The 18,709-nt window shown below is 44.7% G+C and overlaps 1 protein-coding gene across 1 annotated transcript; it reads left to right on the top strand.

Annotated features, from left to right (window-relative positions):
- Positions 1-3,835: 3,835 nt before the first annotated feature.
- On the top strand, positions 3,836-7,724 carry DUSP2 (dual specificity phosphatase 2). The gene is made up of 4 exons (XM_036751467.1): positions 3,836-4,371; positions 4,783-4,910; positions 5,966-6,185; positions 6,564-7,724. The coding sequence occupies exons 1-4, from the start codon at positions 3,984-3,986 to the stop codon at positions 6,776-6,778; spliced, it is 951 nt and encodes a 316-aa protein (XP_036607362.1). The 5' UTR covers positions 3,836-3,983; the 3' UTR covers positions 6,779-7,724.
- The last annotated feature ends 10,985 nt before the right edge of the window (positions 7,725-18,709 follow it).

Below are 18,709 nucleotides of genomic sequence, written 5' to 3'. Positions count from 1 at the left end.
AGCCCTGGAGTCAGAGGACCTGGTTCAAATCCTATCTCTGTCACTTACTCCCTGTGTCACTTTGTGGAAGTCACTTAACTTCTGTGGACCAAAGTTTCCTCATCTATAAAATGCAGAGTTTGGACTAGAAGGTCTTTGAGGTCCCTTCCAGCTCTGGATCTTTGGTCCTACGTGTCTCTTGGGTTTTTTGATTGGCCACTGACAGCCCTGAACTTTCAGGAGCTGCTGAATGCTGTGCCCACAGCCTGGCAGGTGACAGGCTCACTGCTCTCATTGCTTCACCTCTGATGAAGACAAGGGCCTAACCACCCCCTTGGATGCACTGTAATTTGCTGGTGGACTTAGCCATTAAGTCGTTTGCAAGGATGATCCCTGAGATAAAGAGCCCTGTATCGGCTGGTGGGATCTGGAACCCAGACTCCCCGTCTCTGTTGTTCCACTGCCTCAGCTGATGGCTCTGGAGGAGCAGCTTCTGCGTCACACTGAAGGCAGTCTCCTGGCCCCCTTGTTGCCCTTGGCCCTATTGGGAAGATCTGGCCTCTTTGGATCTTTCCTGCTTCACCCTGTGTCCAGGTATCAACTCTGTTATATCTTTATTGGACTTTTATATTCTCTCTAGAGCCTGCCAAGGGCTACTCCTTTGGCTGCCCAAAGTCAATCACTTTTAGGGAAGCTGCTCTGATTGGTCTGCTTCTTTGATTAGATGGGGCCTGAGCAGATGCAGAAGACAGAGGAAAGAGAGGAAAGCTGGTGTGTGTGTGGGTGTGTGTGTGTATAGAAGTCTGGGAATTATTAGGTACTGATCCCTATAGAAAAGTCCCAGCTTAATCACAAAGGGTGTCACAAAGTCCAGAGGGACAATGATTTAATCCTTTGAGGAAGGGGTAGGGAGATGTAGGAAGGCATCAGGCTCTGAAAACGCCATAGGTTGTCCCAAGGGGATAGGGTCCTTGGGAAGAGACTTGGAATATCTAGTTAGTGCCTCCCAAATGAGTGCTAGAAATGAGCTCCCTTTACTTTCCCTACAGAGTACTGTGGGGCAACCATTCCATCCCTATGGGAATTTTTTTAGTGGTAGCACCATCATTCTGTCTCCCTAGCTCCTGGCACAGGTCCCGGAGGCCCTTTGTGCATTGGATTTCACATTTTGTACCTAGCTTAGAAGCAGTGGGGAAGGGGTTGGCAATTGTATTGCCTAGCTCTCTTTCCTACTCATGCTCCGTTGCTTGAGATGGTACCAACTGAAACTTTGCTTGGTTCCAAGCCACCCTCTCTACCTTGACTGGCTTCTCTCACCCCTTGTCCACATGACCTCAGAAGCATTCAGTGTCTGTAGTTCAATCCCTGTAGCTGGAACCCTTCTTTTATCTTTAAGAAGTGGGGACAGTGGATGGTGGTATCTCCCCTTTGTAGCTGGCTCTTAGCTTTGTGGCAGGACAATTGACATGAGGGCAATATCTCACCACTCTTCCCAGCCCCCCTGTACCCATGACCAGCCTGTATACTCAGCCCAAGGGGTTCTATAAGTAGGAAGGCATTGGCTAGAACAAAGGACCAAAGGGGAACGGGCTAAGTTGTAAGGGAAGGATCAACTTCTTCCTTTCACCTTTCACCAAATTGTGTCCTTGCTGCCCAGTAGAGTGAGGTATTAGAACTCTAGGATTTGTCTATGACCTCGGGTTTGGGGTGGGTATGGGGGAGCTTCTGTTTGCTTCTCCTCTCCTCTACCTCTTCCTTAGCATAGGTTCTGAAATACTCATGTGTTCTGTGAAAGGACCAGGAAGCCTGGGCAGAGTGAACAGGGTTCCCCGTTTAAGGCCTGCTTGTGGGGAAGTGCAAATTATCCAGGGTTGGGATTCCCCGGGTCTGTTCCTGGAGAGGATATACTACTTGCATTACAACTGGAAACATGTCATAGGGTCCCCCCCATCCGTAAATGTTGTGGGAGAAGGCAAAGAAAACCCCTTTGGTAGTGTGTTCCTCAATGTTGTAGGAGTCATTTTGCTATATCATAGATGTACAGAATCACAGAATGTCAGAGCTGGAAGAGACTTTGGAAATCATCTAGTCCATGGGGTCCTTAACCTGGGGTCCATGAACTTAAAAAATAACTATATTTCAATATAATTGGTTTCCTTTGGTTTCCATGGCTTACTTCAAGTCTTAGTTAAAGTGTCATCTGCAAGAAGCCTCTTCCAGTCATCCTTAATCTTAGTATCTTCCCTCTGAGACTAGCCCCAATTTATCCTGTATATATCTTATTTGTACATAGTTATCAACATGTTGTCTCCTCCATTAGACTGCGAGTTCCTCGAGGGCAGGCATGCTTGTACCTTTCCATAGGTTTCACCAGACTGCCAAGAGACTCCCTGACACAAAAAGGCTTAAGAATCCCCAAATCCAACTTTCTTATTGTACTTATGAGAAAACCGAGGCCCAAGGAGACAAAAAGACTTACAATAAGTGAAAGACCTGGGATTTGAATTCAGGACTTTGGATTCTATGTTCAACGTCCTTTTCACTGCCCCATGCAAGAGCCTTGGAATAAAAGGTCCAGGTTTTAGTTCCAGTTCTCCCATGAACTTGCTGTGTGATCTTGGGCAAAATATAACCTCAATTTCCTCATTTGTGAAATGGGGAAGTATTGAAGGTTCAACATAAGGGTTAAATGAGATTAGGGTAAGAAAGAGTTTTCAAAAGAATATAAAATAGTCATTCATAAGTATGCTGTGCTAAAAATATGAGGTATAAGTGTAAGACTTTCCTTTTCTTAACAGTTCCATTTTCTTAGAAAAAAGAAATCCCAGGTACACTGCAGGAGGAGAAGAAGAAGGCACAAGACACAACAAGTAGTGGCTGGAGGAAAAAGTGGCCTTGTGGGAATAGGGGAATGAGACTTTTAGCAGCCTGGGAGGGGGGTGCCACAGGGAGAGGATAGGAAAGCTGAGATATTCCTGAGAATGGCAAATGTCTGAATAGATCACTTTTAGCTTTGGGAAACCAAACTTTCAGGAGCTCTTCAGAGCTTGGGACAGCTAAGTTAACTGGTGACATGACTTTTAAAATAATTTCACTTCTCTGGCCTTCAGTATGCCCCTTTTAAAGACAAAGAGTATTGAATTAAACAATCTCTAAGGTTCCTTTCAATATTGTAAGCTCTTTGAGGTTAGGGACTATTTTTATTTTTTATGTTTTTGGTGTTTGTATTCCCAGTACCTGGAACAGTAGCTTCCACATAGTAGGTGCTTAATAAATGTTTGTCGGATTTGATTTTTATTTGAGAGGGCCTGGAAACATATCATTTGTTAGGGAACTTTTTAGGACTCTAGAATATATAATTTGTGGTTCAGTAAAGAGCTTGGACTTGTCAAAAGATGTGGGCTGGAATCCTGACTGCCACTTCTCTTCTGTTGGTGATCTTGGGCAAACCCTTTCCCCTTCTCCAGCCCTGTAAAACAAGAGGGCCAGACTAGCCGATCTCTTTAAGGTTCCTTCCAGTTCTGACTTCTGTGATTTCCTGAATTCATTTGGGGATTGGGCCGGGAGATCTTCTAGACAACTGGTACTCATTCCCTTCCCAGAAGATGATGAATCTCTCTCCCCCTTCTTCACACGCCTCCACACCCAGTTAACATCACTAAGCTGCACTTCCCTGGCCTTTCCCCCAGTCCTCTGGGGGCGGGGCCGGCCTAGTCTAAAGCCACACGTGAGAGAGCCGTCCTGAAAGAGAGATCCTCTTCTCTAAGGACTGCCCTTGTAAGGCAACTCGGGGGCGGGCCCGACTAGTATTTAAGTGCTCTGAGGCGCTCAGAGATCAGACGCTTGGTGGCAGCCCTAGTGGTAGGAGCGAAAAAAGGAGTGGGGTCTGAGAATTCTGAGCGGACCGGAGACTGGAGTTTTTCTCTTTGCCCACTCCTTGCGTATTTGGTGTGACTCCCCCAACCAGGCAGGATCTTCTTCCTCTGCCCTTTTCAGGAGCTAACATGGTGATGGAAGAGGTGCTGCTCATGGAAAGCCGGGAGCTTCGGGGGCTGCTGGGGGACCCTCGCGAAGTGGACAGGACCCTGCTGCTGGACTGCCGGCCCTTCCTGGCCTTCTGTCAGAGTCACGTCCTGGAAGCCCGGCCTGTGCACTGGAACGCCTTGTTGCGCAGGAGGTCCCGGGGGGCTGCTGGTGTTCATCTGGACTGGCTGATTCCCGACCGGACCTTGCTGGGCCGGCTGAGCCAGGGGGAGCTGTCCCGAGTGGTGGTGCTGGATGAAGCTAGTGGCTCTGTGGCAGAGCTCCGGGCCGACAGTCTACCTCGGATGCTGCTCACTGCCTTGCTACAGGAGACTCGAGCTGGACCCACTGCTGTCTGCTTTCTCCAAGGTAAGCGCACTCGCTCTCCTGTTCACCGAAGTCCCTGCTTGTATTTGACTGCTTAACCAGTGTCCTAAGAGAGGAGTGGAGCGTAGGGGAAAAGAACAGTGGGTTTGGGATCTGGGGACCTGGGTCTAGAATATCTGCTCAGATACCTATTTCTTGTGTGAACTTGGGCAAATAATTTCACTTTGCAAGGCTTCACTTTCCTCCTCTGAAAAATGCGAGGGTTAGACTAGATGATTTGTGAGATCTTTTCCAGCTCAAAGTCCAGTGATTCAATGACACACAGCCTCGTGCCTGGGGCTCCTGCGGCTTCTCTCACACAAGCGTCATGTGTTCCTACCCTTGCCCCGTCCTGACATGCCCCGTAGTTCTGTATCCCCTGTTCATGGCTCCCCTCCGTTGTTCTCTTTACAGGGGGCTTCGAAGGCTTCCAGGCCAGTTTCCCAGATCTATGCTCAGAACCTCCTGCGCCAGCTTTACCGCCACCTGTGACTGAGCCAGAGAGCAGCCGGCCAGGCACTGGGGCCCCTTTGTACGACCAGGTGAGTGACACCCGATGGAGTCGTTGGGTTGGTCTGGGATCCTTACGGACCACAGATACTTTAGAGACACTTGCGTCTAAGGAGTTGGGAGAATCCTTCCAAATGTGAAATACTTTTGGGGAGGGCTGTAAACTGAAGCAAAGAGACTGAGATTGTGTGAGTATGTATGTGTATATGTGTGTGAGGGTGCTTATGTAGATGTGTGTTTATATATGTGCATATATGAATGGATTTAAAACATAGCTCAGGTGCCATCTCTTACCTGAAGTTTCTTCTCATCTCCACCCTTAACTTCCCAATTAGAAGCATGCTCTGTTTTGAAAACAAACAAACCTGAACTTTGCTTTACTTTGTATTGCTTACCTGTCTACATTTTTTATCTCCCTCACTATGTTGTAAGCTACTTCAGAGCAAGCTTCATTAATTATTCTTTGTCTTCCAAGTTCTTATCACAGTTCTTACACATTTCATAAATGTTTTTTGGATTGAATTATACTGGATGTGTGATATGTATGTGATGCATCTATCTATGAAACACAACACAGCATAGTTAGTGGAAGGAACACTGAATTTGGAGTGAGAGGATAGGCTCCAATCTCATTTTTGCTACTTGCTACCTCTGTGTCTGCTCTCTGGTGAGTCTCCTAACTTCTGGGCCTCCATTTCTTCAGGTTGGGCTAAATGATCCCTAGGATATTTTCCAGCTCTGAATCCTATGATCGTGTGTGTGCGCGCGCGCGCGTATGTCTATGTATGTGCGTATGTGCTTATTATAGGTCTAGATGAGATCATTCAGACTTTATCATAAGCAACACGCATATCATTATGTGAGGGCTGACATTATTATGTAAGAACTGACGCATGCTCCTCTTCAGGCTGAGTTTGCCCCTCTGGGGATGTGTTTCTGTCTGTTCTACATTCTCTGAGACCTTTAGGGCAACAGATTAGGGCCAGGAATTGTTTTCTAGTGGTGCATCCAGATGGGCTACTCAGAAGAGTCTGTGTGACAGTGGAGCTGAGCAAGGGGTCTCACCAGCTCTTTCTTTTTCCCTCAGGGTGGCCCCGTGGAGATCTTGCCCTTCCTCTACTTGGGCAGTTGCAACCATTCTTCAGACCTGGAGGGGCTTCAGGCTCTGGGCATCACAGCTGTGCTCAATGTTTCCGCCAGTTGTCCAAACCACTTTGAAGGCCTTTTCCGCTACAAAAGTATCCCTGTAGAAGACAACCAGATGGTTGAAATCAGTGTCTGGTTCCAGGAGGCCATTGGCTTCATTGGTAAGAAACTTTCCATCTTTGGAGATCCTTTGTAGAGAATCCTAGTCAGAGAATCGAGTTAAGGAGCTGGGTTTAGGGATTCAACACATAGGCTGAGGTGTGTGTGTGTGTGTGTGTGTGTGTGTGTGTGTGTAGGCAGATTACCCCACCCTGAACCTCCTACTCAGTCCTCCATCTAGAGGGGGCCTTCTCTAGGACTGTGCTCGGAGTGGTCATGGCACACACAGGTTTGGAGAAAGGTGGTGAGAGAAACAAGCCTGGTGCCAGTGGGGATGGGGTGGGGAATGGACCCCTGGAACAAGGAAAGTGCCTAGCAACAGAAGTTTAACTTCCCCTCTTTCCCAGCCTCTCTGACCACCCCTTTCTCCTCCTCTGCAGACTCAGTGAAGAATTCTGGGGGAAGAGTCCTGGTACACTGCCAGGCAGGCATCTCACGCTCAGCCACCATCTGCCTAGCGTACCTGATGCAGAGCCGAAGGGTGAAATTGGAGGAAGCCTTTGACTTTGTCAAACAGCGTCGTGGGGTCATTTCCCCCAATTTTGGTTTCATGGGACAGCTTCTGCAGTTTGAAACCCAAGTGCTTTGCCACTAGGAGGGTGGCACCATTCCTGCCTCCCCTAACCCCTGTAACCCTCTAGGCTGCCAGATCAAATGTGGGATCAGTCCTATTGCTCTCTGTGAAAGGACTCTGCTCTGGCCCCTGCCAGTAAGGATTTTCCAGTTCATAGGAAAAAGCCTCACTTGAGTGGTGGAGAGCACTGCAAGCTGAGAGTACTGATTCTCTCTCTCTTTGGGGGGTGGTTCCCCCTCCCCTCTTCTGGGTACTCTTTATTTGAAAAGCTGCCTCCCCTAGCTGTGAATAGTACCAGTGGGAGGGGAAAGAACATGAAGAAAGACAACATGCTGGGTGTCCTGATTTGGTGCTCTTCTGCTCTGGGTGTGAGGTCAAACCCTCCCCATTGAGGGAATGGAGATGAACAGAACACTAGATCTCCATTCCTCCTCTCCCCTCCTCAACAGGCAGAAATTAATTGGGCCCCCCACACATAACCATTTCTTCCTGCCTTCCTGGCCCCTGACCCTGGTTTTGGGGTCAATTGCCAAAAATTCTAAGTCTCTCTCCTTCCCCAATTAGTTCCCCCCCATTATGAGACTCACTACTTTTCTCCAACTTGGGTCTCCCCCAAACCCAAGTCACTGAGGCATTTAACTCTGTGCTGTGAAAACCTGGCTGCCCTGGGGGTAGGGGCTGGGTTAGGGGGAAGGGCCTCCCCAGGATCAGAGGGCCTTGGGAATGAACCCAGCTCATGACAATTACAGAGAATCCTGGGAGTGCTGGATGACTCAGTGGACTAATATGCTCCATCACCAGCATCTTTCTTATGCAGGAAAGCAATACAGCATATGTATGTGTGTGTGTTGTACTGGAAAACTATTTATGTTCAACTGACATTTACCACTCCCCCCTCTGCCACCTCCCCCACTTCCCCCCAAGCCCACAAACCCTGTGGGTGGGCTTGGAAAATTAGCACTTTATATTTATACAGAACATTGTGGATGTTTTAATAAAACATTGTTTTGGTTTTTTTTAAGAAAAAAAAACAAACACAAAGCAACTCTAAGCTTCCTGTCTCCATGTAAGGGCATGAAGGGGCTCATGAGCTGTTTCTAAATCAGACCTCACTCTTCCTTTTCTTCTCAGCCAGACCTGGAAGGAAAGAGGGAGGTCTGGGTGTGAGGTGCAGATAAATAGCTCTGAGAATCAGGAGAAGTGACTCCTAGATCCTGGTCCTTTCCTAAATGGCTGGGATTTTTTTTTTTTTTATGAAAAGGATGGGTCATTTTATCAGATAGAGAAGCACACACTAGCTACTCCTTTCCAATAGCGGTTATCGAGTGAGATAATGCCTGGAACATAGTAGGCATTTAAATGATTGTTCCCTTCCTCACTTCCTTTCTTCAAGGGTGGGTTATGAGAGCCCTAGAAGCCTCCAATCCCCATCATAAATCTAGGGCTAGGAGAAGAAGGGAGCAGGATGGGGGTCCCTGAGCTATTGGGGGCAGTGGATTTCTTGGTTCCCACTAGGATCCGCTTTTCCCTCTTCTGACCTGAATTACTTCACCTCTCGTGGGGGTGCTCTGGGTGATGGTACAGGGAGGTATGGGCCTAGACAGATACAGAAACAACTCAGACCATGAGACTAGCTGCTGCCCTGAACCTGTCGGGCATCAGCCTTGCTCCAAGGAGTAGTGCTGGGCATAGCCATACTTTGCTCTTTGAAAAATTCCTAGCCTCACTTCCCCACTACCCGTCTCCCCAAGGCGGAGAATCCCCGTCATTCTCCTCCCACACCTTTAAGCCCGAGTGGCCACATTGCTCTGAACTCCTTCCTCTCCCAGGGCCAGTCAAACGTCCCAGGATGAAAGGAATTAGAGCTGAGGGACTGCTGAGCTTCCTGGGGAAGCCGTGTCTAGAGAACAGCCAGACACACATGGAACAAAGCTCATTTCCCCCAGCAGCCCTGTGAGGCAGTGATTGGTCGCTTCATCTCTTCACCGTTTTACAAACAAGGGACCCAAAACTCAGGTTAAGTGACTTGCCAGATCTCACAGTTGGTCAATGGGAGAGCTAGGACTAGAACCCAGATCTCTGAATTCTGGGGCTAGGACTTTTATTTTTTATTGTCAAAACCATATTAAACCCCCTACTAATCTCTATTTTGAGAAATGGTAGGGATGGGGGTGAAGGCATCTGTTTTCATTCTGGAGCTTCATTTTCTCCCTCTCTGCATTCACAGAAGAAACTAGATGATGTAGAGGATGGAATGTTGGGCCTAGATTCAAGAAGACCTGAGTTCAAATCCAATCTTAGACACCAAGCTGTGTGACCTTGGGCAAATCACTTAACCTGTTTGCCTCAGTTTCCTCATCTGTAAAATTATTTGTAAAATGCTTAGTACGGTGCCTGGCACATAGTGGGCACTTAATACATAATCAATAAATAAATAAATTAAAATACATCAAACAAACAAACAAATAAATAAAAGCTCCCTTCCCCACCTCCTTTCTCCAGGGGATAGGTTATGAGAGCCCCAGAAGCCTGTAATCTCCATCATAAACCTGGGGCTAGGAGAAAGAGATGGATGAAGATCCTTGAGCCACTGGGGGCAGTGGAATTGTTGGTCCCCAAGACAATAACATCTGCTTCTGAGGGTTGTTGTGAGGATCAAATGAAATAATATTTATAAACCTCTTAGCATAGTTCTTGGCATGGTTGTTTTTCAGTTGTATCTGACCCTTCAGGACTCCATTTGGCATTTTCTAGGCAAAGATACCAGAGTGGTTTGCCATTTCCTTCTCCAGCTCATTTTTACAGATGAGGAAACTGAGGCAAACAGGGTTAAATGATTTACCCAGGGTAACATAGCTAGTAAAATGTCTGAGGCTGGATTCAAATTCAGGTCTTCCTGACTCCAGGCTTGGTGCTCTATTCATTGTGCCACCTAGCTGCCCTACCTAGCTGCCCCTCTTGGCATATACTACTATATATGTGCTGGGCAGCTAGTTGGTGAAGTGGATAGAGTGCCGGGCCTGGAATCAAGAACACTCATCTTCCTGAGTTCAATCCTGGCCCTAGACACTAGCTATGTGACCCTGGGCAAGTCACTTAACTCTATTTGCCTCAGTTTCCTCATCTGTAAAATGAGCTGGAGAAGGAAACAGCAAACCAGTCCAGTATCTTTGCAAAGAAAACCCCAAATGGGGTCATGAAGAGTCAGACACAACTGAAACAACTGAACAACAACCTATGAACAAGGTTGTGTGTTTGGTGCTGGGTGAGATATACAGGTGAATAAGACTAGGTCTCTCCCTGCTGGTCTGGTGGAGTATAGATGAGTGAGGTACAATGGAGTGGAATAGATTGGAATCATAAATCTAGGAGAGGGCTTAGAATTAGCAACTATGTGACCATGAGCAAATCACTGAATCTTCCTGAGACTCATTTTCCTCACGTGCAAAATGGCTTTAATAATCCTCACCTCCCAGGCAGGATCGTTGACTGTGGGGCTGGAGGAAGGGGAAGCACTATGCTCTGTAAATATGAATTGTTCTTCAGGAGTTTCTCCCCCAGGGAGCTTGGCTGTAGCTGAGCAATATTACTAGGGCTTTACTAGTATCACCGCTTCCGGTATTATTCTCCATGAATCAACATCGGACACTAATCATATTAATTAAGAGCTAAATTGTGTGGCAAAGAGTATAGGGATTCAGAGAAGGTGGGAGACTCAAGAGCAGTGGGGTGGACAAGGGAACATTCATGGTGTTACTTTTCTTTTACTTCTTCCTGTTTCTGAACCTCTTCATGCTCCCTGTCACCAGCTTCTTTCTTTCCTCCTGCTGGTAGATGATTGGAGGAGTGGTCCTTAGATGTGTGTGGGTCTCCCTCCATCCTCCCTATCCCAACGCACCATCACACACCTACACATTTCCTTCCATTTTCTTCTGGGGCCAGAGGAAACAGCCGTGTTGGATAGAACTCAGGCATTCATTTAACAATCGATAAATATTTTGAAGGCACCTCAGAGCCTCTGGGAAGAGGTGGTACTGCATAACAAAGGCAAAGAATCACTGGCTTCTAGAGTCAGAGGAGCTCGGTTTTAATTTGTTGTTGTCCAGTTGTTTTCAGGCACATCCGACTCTTTGCCACCTGATTTGGGGTTTTCTTGGCAATGATACCAGAATGGTTTGCCATGTCTTTGTCTAACTCATTTTACAGAATAGGAGAACAGAGTTAAGTGACTTGCCCAGGGTCACATAGCTAGTGTCTGAGACAAGATTTGAACTCAGGAAGATGAGTCTTCTTGACTCTAGGCCTAGCACTTTAACCACTGTGCCACCTAGCTGCCCTTCAGTGGGTTTTAATACTACTCTGCTCCTTACTACCTTACCTGTATGACTTTCGCCAAGCCATGTAATCTTTTAGGAATCACATTTTCCTTAGGAACAAAGTGAGGGAGCTGAAATCAATGATTTCTAGTTCTAAATCCTTTGATTTTATTTATCTTTGTATATCCTTCCTTTTCTTCCTTTAGGACACGGCTTAAACACCTTTCTCCGTGAAGCCTTTCTTGAAACTCCACTGCATCCCCAAACGCCAACTGCTGGCACTCTCCCTCCCAACTTACATTGTATTTAATTTGTACTTATTCACTTTATTTTTATTCTACATTTATTTTAATATGTCCTTGTTTTTTCCCTCATTAAAATGTAAACTCCTTTTGGGTAGAGATGATCTCATTCTTTGTACTGGTATCCCCAGTGCCCAGCCCAGCTCTGGGCACATAGTAGGTACTTAATAAATGTGTTGATTGATTAATAATGAGTAACCTAATAAATGTATGAACAGTGTTGGTCAGAGAAAGATGAGCCTTTTGTAGGCACTCTCAGTTATGGCTCAGTAGCTAATTAACTCAAGGCCTCTCTTTTCAACCAGAAGCTTACAGCATTTCTTCACTTGTTTGCAACCAGGGAAAAGAAAGCTGAAGTTTCTCTATGGAAGACTTTTGTATTCACTTTCTGTTCTGGATCAGCAGACAATGAAAAAAAACTTTTCTTCATCGTAAAGTAAGCAGGTGGGAAATAGTCACAGAATATAACTGCATGTAGTCTGAATGGGGATGGGGCAGAGCCCCTATATTAACTATAGCATACTTCTAGAAGGAGGTTCACCAAGCCCCCCATGCCAGTTGGTAGAAGGTAGAATTCCATCCCTCCCCCCATGCTCTGAGGAGTGGACTCCCATTGGTCAATCCACCATTAGAACAACAAAAGGAGGCAGTATAACCAGAGGCCCCAAAGATATTTTTCTATCTTTAAAAAAATTGTCCTTGATGGAACAAAAGAAATGTCTCATTTTTGTTTAAAATTCAACGTGTAATCTAAACAAAATACATTTTTCTGGTATTATTTTATACCCACTTCTCTATCCAGAAAAGCATGACCCTGAGGCCTCATGACTGGGAAATAACTGGATTTTTTCTTGAAGGCTGTGCCAGGGTACTATTAGCTCTTGCAGGAAGACTTCAAATATGGTGCCAGCAAAAGACAGTCTGGTGCCTGAGGACCAGAGAGACTTAATGCCAGAGGCTTGAGCACAAGGCAGTTAACTCTTTAATAATCTCTGAAATGAGGAAAATTGCAAAGTAGCCCAAATTCCTGTGAGTCCCTCTACAATAATCATGGCAGGGTGATGGTGAGTTCAGAAGGTGTTAAAAATCATATAGAACAAGACCAGCCATGGATATGGTAGTGCTGCAAGTGTGAGACAACTTGAACAACTGAACTATATCAAGATTTACATTTTTGCTATAAATGAAATTAGAAAACACAACAAAACCAGGTTTAATATTAGGTGATCTCTCAGGTACCTTAAATCCTATGATCTTTTGCATATTTTCATAGACTGGATCCTTTGATTGGGTTGTCTGAGATAGTATGCTGTGGTGGAAAGAAGATTGGATTTGGGGTAAGTGGAACTCAATTCTCATCCTGGGTACCCATGTGAGGGAAGTTGCTTACCTTCTCTGGGCCTTCCTTAGGTACAAAATGAGGGATTTGGACTAAATGATCTCTACAATACCTTCCAGTTCTAAATTGTTGATCTTGTGATCCTATGATCTTTTCCCTTTAAAAAAATTTTAAAAATTACTTCATTAAATATTTCCCAATTACATGTAAATTTTTTACATACAAATAATACAATACCTATAAATAAGCCAAAAAATTCATTAAAAAAAGTGAGTTCCAAATTCTCTCTCTTGCCTGTCCCTCTCCCACCCATTGAGAAGTCAAGCAATATGATACTATGATTTTTTTCAATCTCCTCCTTGTTCTGGATTCCTTGAAGTTTGATGCCTTCCTTACTTCCCTGGCATTGTAGGTGAGTGGAATCCTGAAAACTGTTTCCCGAGCTCCTGGACAAGGACATTCACTCCCTCAGATGAGTCGGGCAGATGTCTGCAGCACTTAGTCATCACTCACTTCCCACTCAGCCGTGACCTTTCACACTTGGTACAGATGCCAGCCCCCCTACCCAGGAAGCCTCAAATCCACTTCCTTACGCTTTAGCCCTAAATATCTCCACCCCCACACTCCGTCCCAGACTGCCTGCCTTGGGGGATTCACCAGACCCAACCCAAGACACCTCAGCTGATACCCTTAGGCTCTCTGGACACCCCCTCTTGTCTGACCTTTGTTCTTCCTTCTCCTGATGCCCTAGATATGGTATAATCCTTCCTTCCTCTCTTCTGGGGGTGACCTGGCTTCCAGCCTTCACTCTTTCACTCTCTAATTGTGTGACCTTAAACAAGAAAATGAAAGAGAGAGTTGTCTAAAGAAACTGATATGGATAAACCTGAAATTTACCTACCAACGAAGTTTTTTTTTTAAAAAGGTACATACACAGGAGATGGAAACAAGGTCAGGGAACAGAGGATGAATAGAAAAGCATAGCCAAATCCTGTAAGAACAACGTCAAGAATGTTAATGCTTGAGACAGGCTGAGGAATTTTAGTTTGGAATGCTAAAGATGAGACAAGTTTTGTGGGTTCCCTTCCCCCAAAGCAATACTGGCAAGGAGATCCCAGGAAGGATCGGAGGCATTCTCAGAGCACAGAGCCATAAATGGGAATTCTAGCACTTGGGGAGGAGGGAGGGGAGAAGAGACAAGACAAAGACCTTGAGACACTCTGGGGATGACAAATGCTGCCAGAACTGCTAATGCCAGGTATCCTTTTATGGGTTACAATTTCTTTTAATAATTTTTAAAACTGGATTTAAAAAAAAATTGAAAAAAACTTTTTTTCTCTCTCTCTTCCACCTTCCCCCCTCACATTGAAAAGAACAAAACCAAAACCCTTGTAACAAATATTCAGAGTCAAGCAAAACAAATTCCTGATGATATTTGTAAAGGGCTTAGATATTTGTAAAGTGCCTCACAGTAGGAGCTTAAATGCTCATTCTCCTTTCTCTTCCTGTACGTGTCTAAAAAAACATAGGTCTTCCTCTGCACTGAGTCCATCATCTTTCTGTCAGGAGAAAGGTCGCATTTTTTCATTATCAGTCCTCTGGAATTATGGTTAGCTATTGAATTGGTCAGGATTCTTAAGTCTTTTACCATAATCCCAGATGTCCTTCACGACCCAAGTCCCCATGCCAGACCACCCTTGGGAAATCTGCCTAGTTGGATGCATTTGCACTAGGATGGGGAGAATCAGACCCTGGATGCTCATGTATAACGAGCATCCTCTCTATGGTGGTCCTCTAACCTCTTATGGTTCCTACAAGTTTGGTTTACCTTCTTTAGGGAGGAAGCCCACTTTCCTCCTATCTACTACCCACCCCCCAGTCCCCACTTCCCTTTCCATGCTGGTTTTCTGTTATCAGTGCCTCACTGGCCTTCTGCTAACTATGGCTAAAGGCAAATGGGAAGATGATAAGGAGAGAAGGTAGAACTTATGATGGAGAGAAGATAGAACTATTCTGGACTGAAAAGGATGGGATAAAAATGACCAATAGAAATCCAAGATAAGTAGGGGAAAATAAGAAAGGATCTAGCTATCCTTCACAAGTCCAAGTCATCTGGCCCAGATGAGTAATATCCTAAAGTACTGAAGAAAAATGGCAGTTATGATGGTCAGTGATCACTGAAAGACCACTGAGAACAGAAGTATCATAAGACTAGATGCCTATAATAATAGCTCATATTTGCATTTATTTCTTTGATAGGATTACTATATTGATAGGTCAGAGACAGGTAGGTGATTCAATGGATAGAGTCCAGATCCTGGAGTCAGGAAGACCTGAGTTCAAATCCAGCCTCAGACACTTAATAGCTATGTGACCCTGGGCAAGTCACTTAACCCTGTTTGCTCCAGTTTCTTCATCTGTAAAATGAGCTGGAGAAGGAAATGGCAACCACTCTGGTATCTTTGTCACGAAAACCTCAAATGGGGTCACAAAGAGTCAGACATGATTGAAACAACTGAACAACAACTACAAAAAGGTCAGGTGAATGATGTAGCCCTTGACAAAGTCTCTCATGCCATTTCTGTGCACAAGATGGAGAAATGCTGCTAGATCATGGTACAATTAAGTGGATTCATAGCTGGTCAAATGACAAACCTGAAAAAATAGTCATTAATAGTTCGAGGTCAACTTGGAAGGAGGACTCTATAGTTGAGTGCCCTAAGGATTTGTGCTTAGCTCAGAGCTGTTAAATACTTTTTATCAGTGACTTGAATGAACTCATGGATGGCCTGCTTTTCATACCTGCATGTGACACAAAGCTAGGAGTCAGAACCAATCCAGATGATAACTCTTGACAAGTGAAGGCACTGGCTTGAATAGAAAAAGATGAAATTTAATATGAATAAATGTTGACTCTCACACTTGGTTTCAAAATATCACTTCCTAAGTACAAAATAGGGGAGACAGATCCAGACAGAAGTTTTTCTGATTGGAGATTTTACGGAATTAACTCAATATGGCTCTATAGTATGCCATTGCACCCAAAAAGAATCAAAGCAATTTTTTTTGCTGCATTGAAAGGAATGGCTTCCGGGATATGGGTGATTTTCCCATTGGAATTGGCTTCAGTTCTAGACACTGTATTTAAGAAGGTCATTGATGGGGGCAGCAAGGTGGCACTGCCCTGGAGTCAGGAGGAACTGAGTTCAAATCCCAACTCGGACACTTACTAGCCGTGTGACCTTGGGCAAATCACTTAACCCCAATTATCTCCAAACAAACAAACCGAAAAACCCTAACAACAACAAGAAGGACACTGATAATCTGGAGAGCATCCAGAGAAGAGAGACCAGCATGGTGAAAGACCTCGAGATCATGTCATGTGAGAATTATATGAGGGAAATGGAAAAGATATACTTTAAGTCAGGACATGAAAGCTATTTTAAAGTATTTGAAAGGCTGTCTCATGGAAGAGGGATCAGACTTGTTCTGCCTGGCCAAGGAGACCAAAATGAAAAACAAAGTGTAGAAGCTGTAGGGAAGCAGAGTAGCCTCTTTTAAGGAAAAACGCTCTGGAACTACTAGCACTTTCTACAGTGGAATGGCCTGCCTCAGCAGGCAATAGTTTCTCCCTCTCTAGAGGTCCTCAGGTAAAGATTGGATGATCACTTCTTGGATGAGTTAAGTGTATTCTTGTTCAGATATGGTTGAACTAAGTGGCCTCTAAGGCACCATCAACTCTGAGACGCTGTGATGCTCTGTGTGATATCTCCCCAGGCCCTAGTTTCCTCACTTTATAAAGGCAGGTTTGATGAGATGACCTCCAAGGTTTTATCCAGCTCTAAATGTACATTCCCTATGATTTTAAGATCAGAACTCCCTCCAAGGATTCTTGGTTAGGGTAGAGGCTTTGGCAGCCAGCCTGTCTCTGTAGGGTTCCCTTGAAATTCAGAAATGACTCACTTGGCCCCACTGTCCCCCTCAGCCCAGCCACTTACCAGGCCTTAGGGGTTAGTGGCTGCTATGCTTTCTTTCTGAGGTTAGGCCTTTCTTTTAATGTTGTTTCTGAATCCACCCGTTAATCAAAAGAGCTATGTGGGTCTAGTTACTTCACTTCCTGATAGTCTGTTTTCTCATCTGTAAAATGAAGTAAATGGACAAGATGATCCCTTAGGGCCCTTTCAGCTCTAATGGTCTACTGTTCTAAGTATTTATTGAAGGTCATGGTTCTCAGGGCTGAGCTAAGAAAAACCAATATGGTACAGTGGTGCCAAGAGTGCCCTGGGTTTGAATCTTGGCTCTGATACTCATTATATTATCTTAGGCAAATTCAGTTGATCTTTCTGAGCCTCAGTGTCCTCACCTGAAAAACAGGCTCACAGTGGTGTTTTGAGGAAAGTGTTTTGTAAACTTTAAGGTTCTAGAAAATTTGGGTAATCACCCTGTGGGTGATACAGAAGTACTCTGCAGAAAGAAGAATGTCTTGGAGACCTACGCATAAGACACAAAACAAAATAAACAAACACAATGAAGAACAAAAGGCAGAATGCAATTAAGGGCTGGCCTTAGCCTCTACAGAAGGGGAATTGTGGCCCAACAATCTGGAAAATTAAGATGGGGACAGACTATGGAGAAGTCTCAAAAGCCAAGCAGAGGAGTTTGGGTGCATGGGAATGGTAATGATGAAAGTTATATTTTCATTATAATAATAGTTTACCCTGGGACAGCTAGGTGTCAAAGTGAGAGCACCAGCCCTGGAGTCAGGAGGACCTGAGTTCAAATGTGGCCTCAGACACTTGACACAGTTACTAGCTGTGTGACCTTGGGCAAGTCACTTAACCCCAATTGCCCTACTTTTCCCCTTCAAAAACAACAAAATATGGAAACATTTCTCTCACATCTACCCTGTAAAGTAGATAATGCAGATGAGGGAACTGAGAAGTGTTGAATCTCAGAGTCATAGAACGTTAGAAATGCAAAAAGGACTTTGGGAGTCATCTTGTCCACTCTCCCCATTTTAAAGATAGGAAGCAGGGTCAGAAAGGAGGCGAACTTGCTGGTTAGAGATGAACCAAGGGGTTCTGACCAATGCTCGTTCCACTACAGGGCACTGACCTGCTTTTATTTTTTTTTAATTATTAATTTATTTATTTTTAGTTTTCAACATTTACTTCTATAAGTTTTAAATTTTCTCCCCTTCCCTCCCTAAGATAGCATGCAATCTGGTATGGGCTCTACACATACATTCCTATTAAACATATTTTCACATTAGTCATGTTGCACAGAAGAATTATCATGAACGGGAGAAACCACAAGAAAGAAAAACAAAACAAAAAAGAAAATAGTCTGCTTTGCTCTGCATTCAGATTCCATAGTTCTTTTTCTGCATGTGGATGGCATTTTCCATGATGAGTCCTTTGGAATTGTTTTAGGTCCTTGCATTGCTGAGAAGGGCTAAGCCTATCAAAGTCATCACTGACCCTCTTCTAGATGTGGGATGTTGGATAGATTGAATGGGAGTTGGTGAGGAGGTTAAGTAGAGTTAGAGGGAGAAAGACAAGTTGGGCTGCTGATTTTGTCATCATCGAAGAAATCCCCATCAAAAGCCTTATTTTTTTGGTCTCTGGACAGGGAAGGTCGACAGGGAAGAGTTCCTTACTTATTGGGAGGGGAATAAGCATTTACTAAGTACCTACTAAGTGCCAGGTGCTACGCTAAGCAATTTATAAATATTATCTCATTTGCTTTTACAACAACCCAGCTGGTGTCATTTTATTTTTCTGTTTTGTTTTTGTTTTTTGGAGTTAAGGTGAGGGCCAGAGCTTTGGAGATGGCATGCTATGGTGGAAAAAATGTTAGATTTAGAGTCCGAAGACTTGGATTCATTCTGTTTCTGCCACCTTTGTCAGTTCCTTCAGTGAGGGGGTTGGACCCAAGAGGCTCCTTCTGGCTCTAGAGCTGTCATTCAATGGAGTGGAAGAGGCCCCTTTCCCAT

The sequence above is a fragment of the Trichosurus vulpecula genome, chromosome 3 (genome assembly GCF_011100635.1).
Source record: "Trichosurus vulpecula isolate mTriVul1 chromosome 3, mTriVul1.pri, whole genome shotgun sequence".
NCBI classification, from domain to species: Eukaryota; Metazoa; Chordata; class Mammalia; order Diprotodontia; family Phalangeridae; genus Trichosurus; species Trichosurus vulpecula.
Note: the sequence above shows the minus strand (reverse complement) of the source record. Positions and strands in the feature narration are given on the sequence as shown.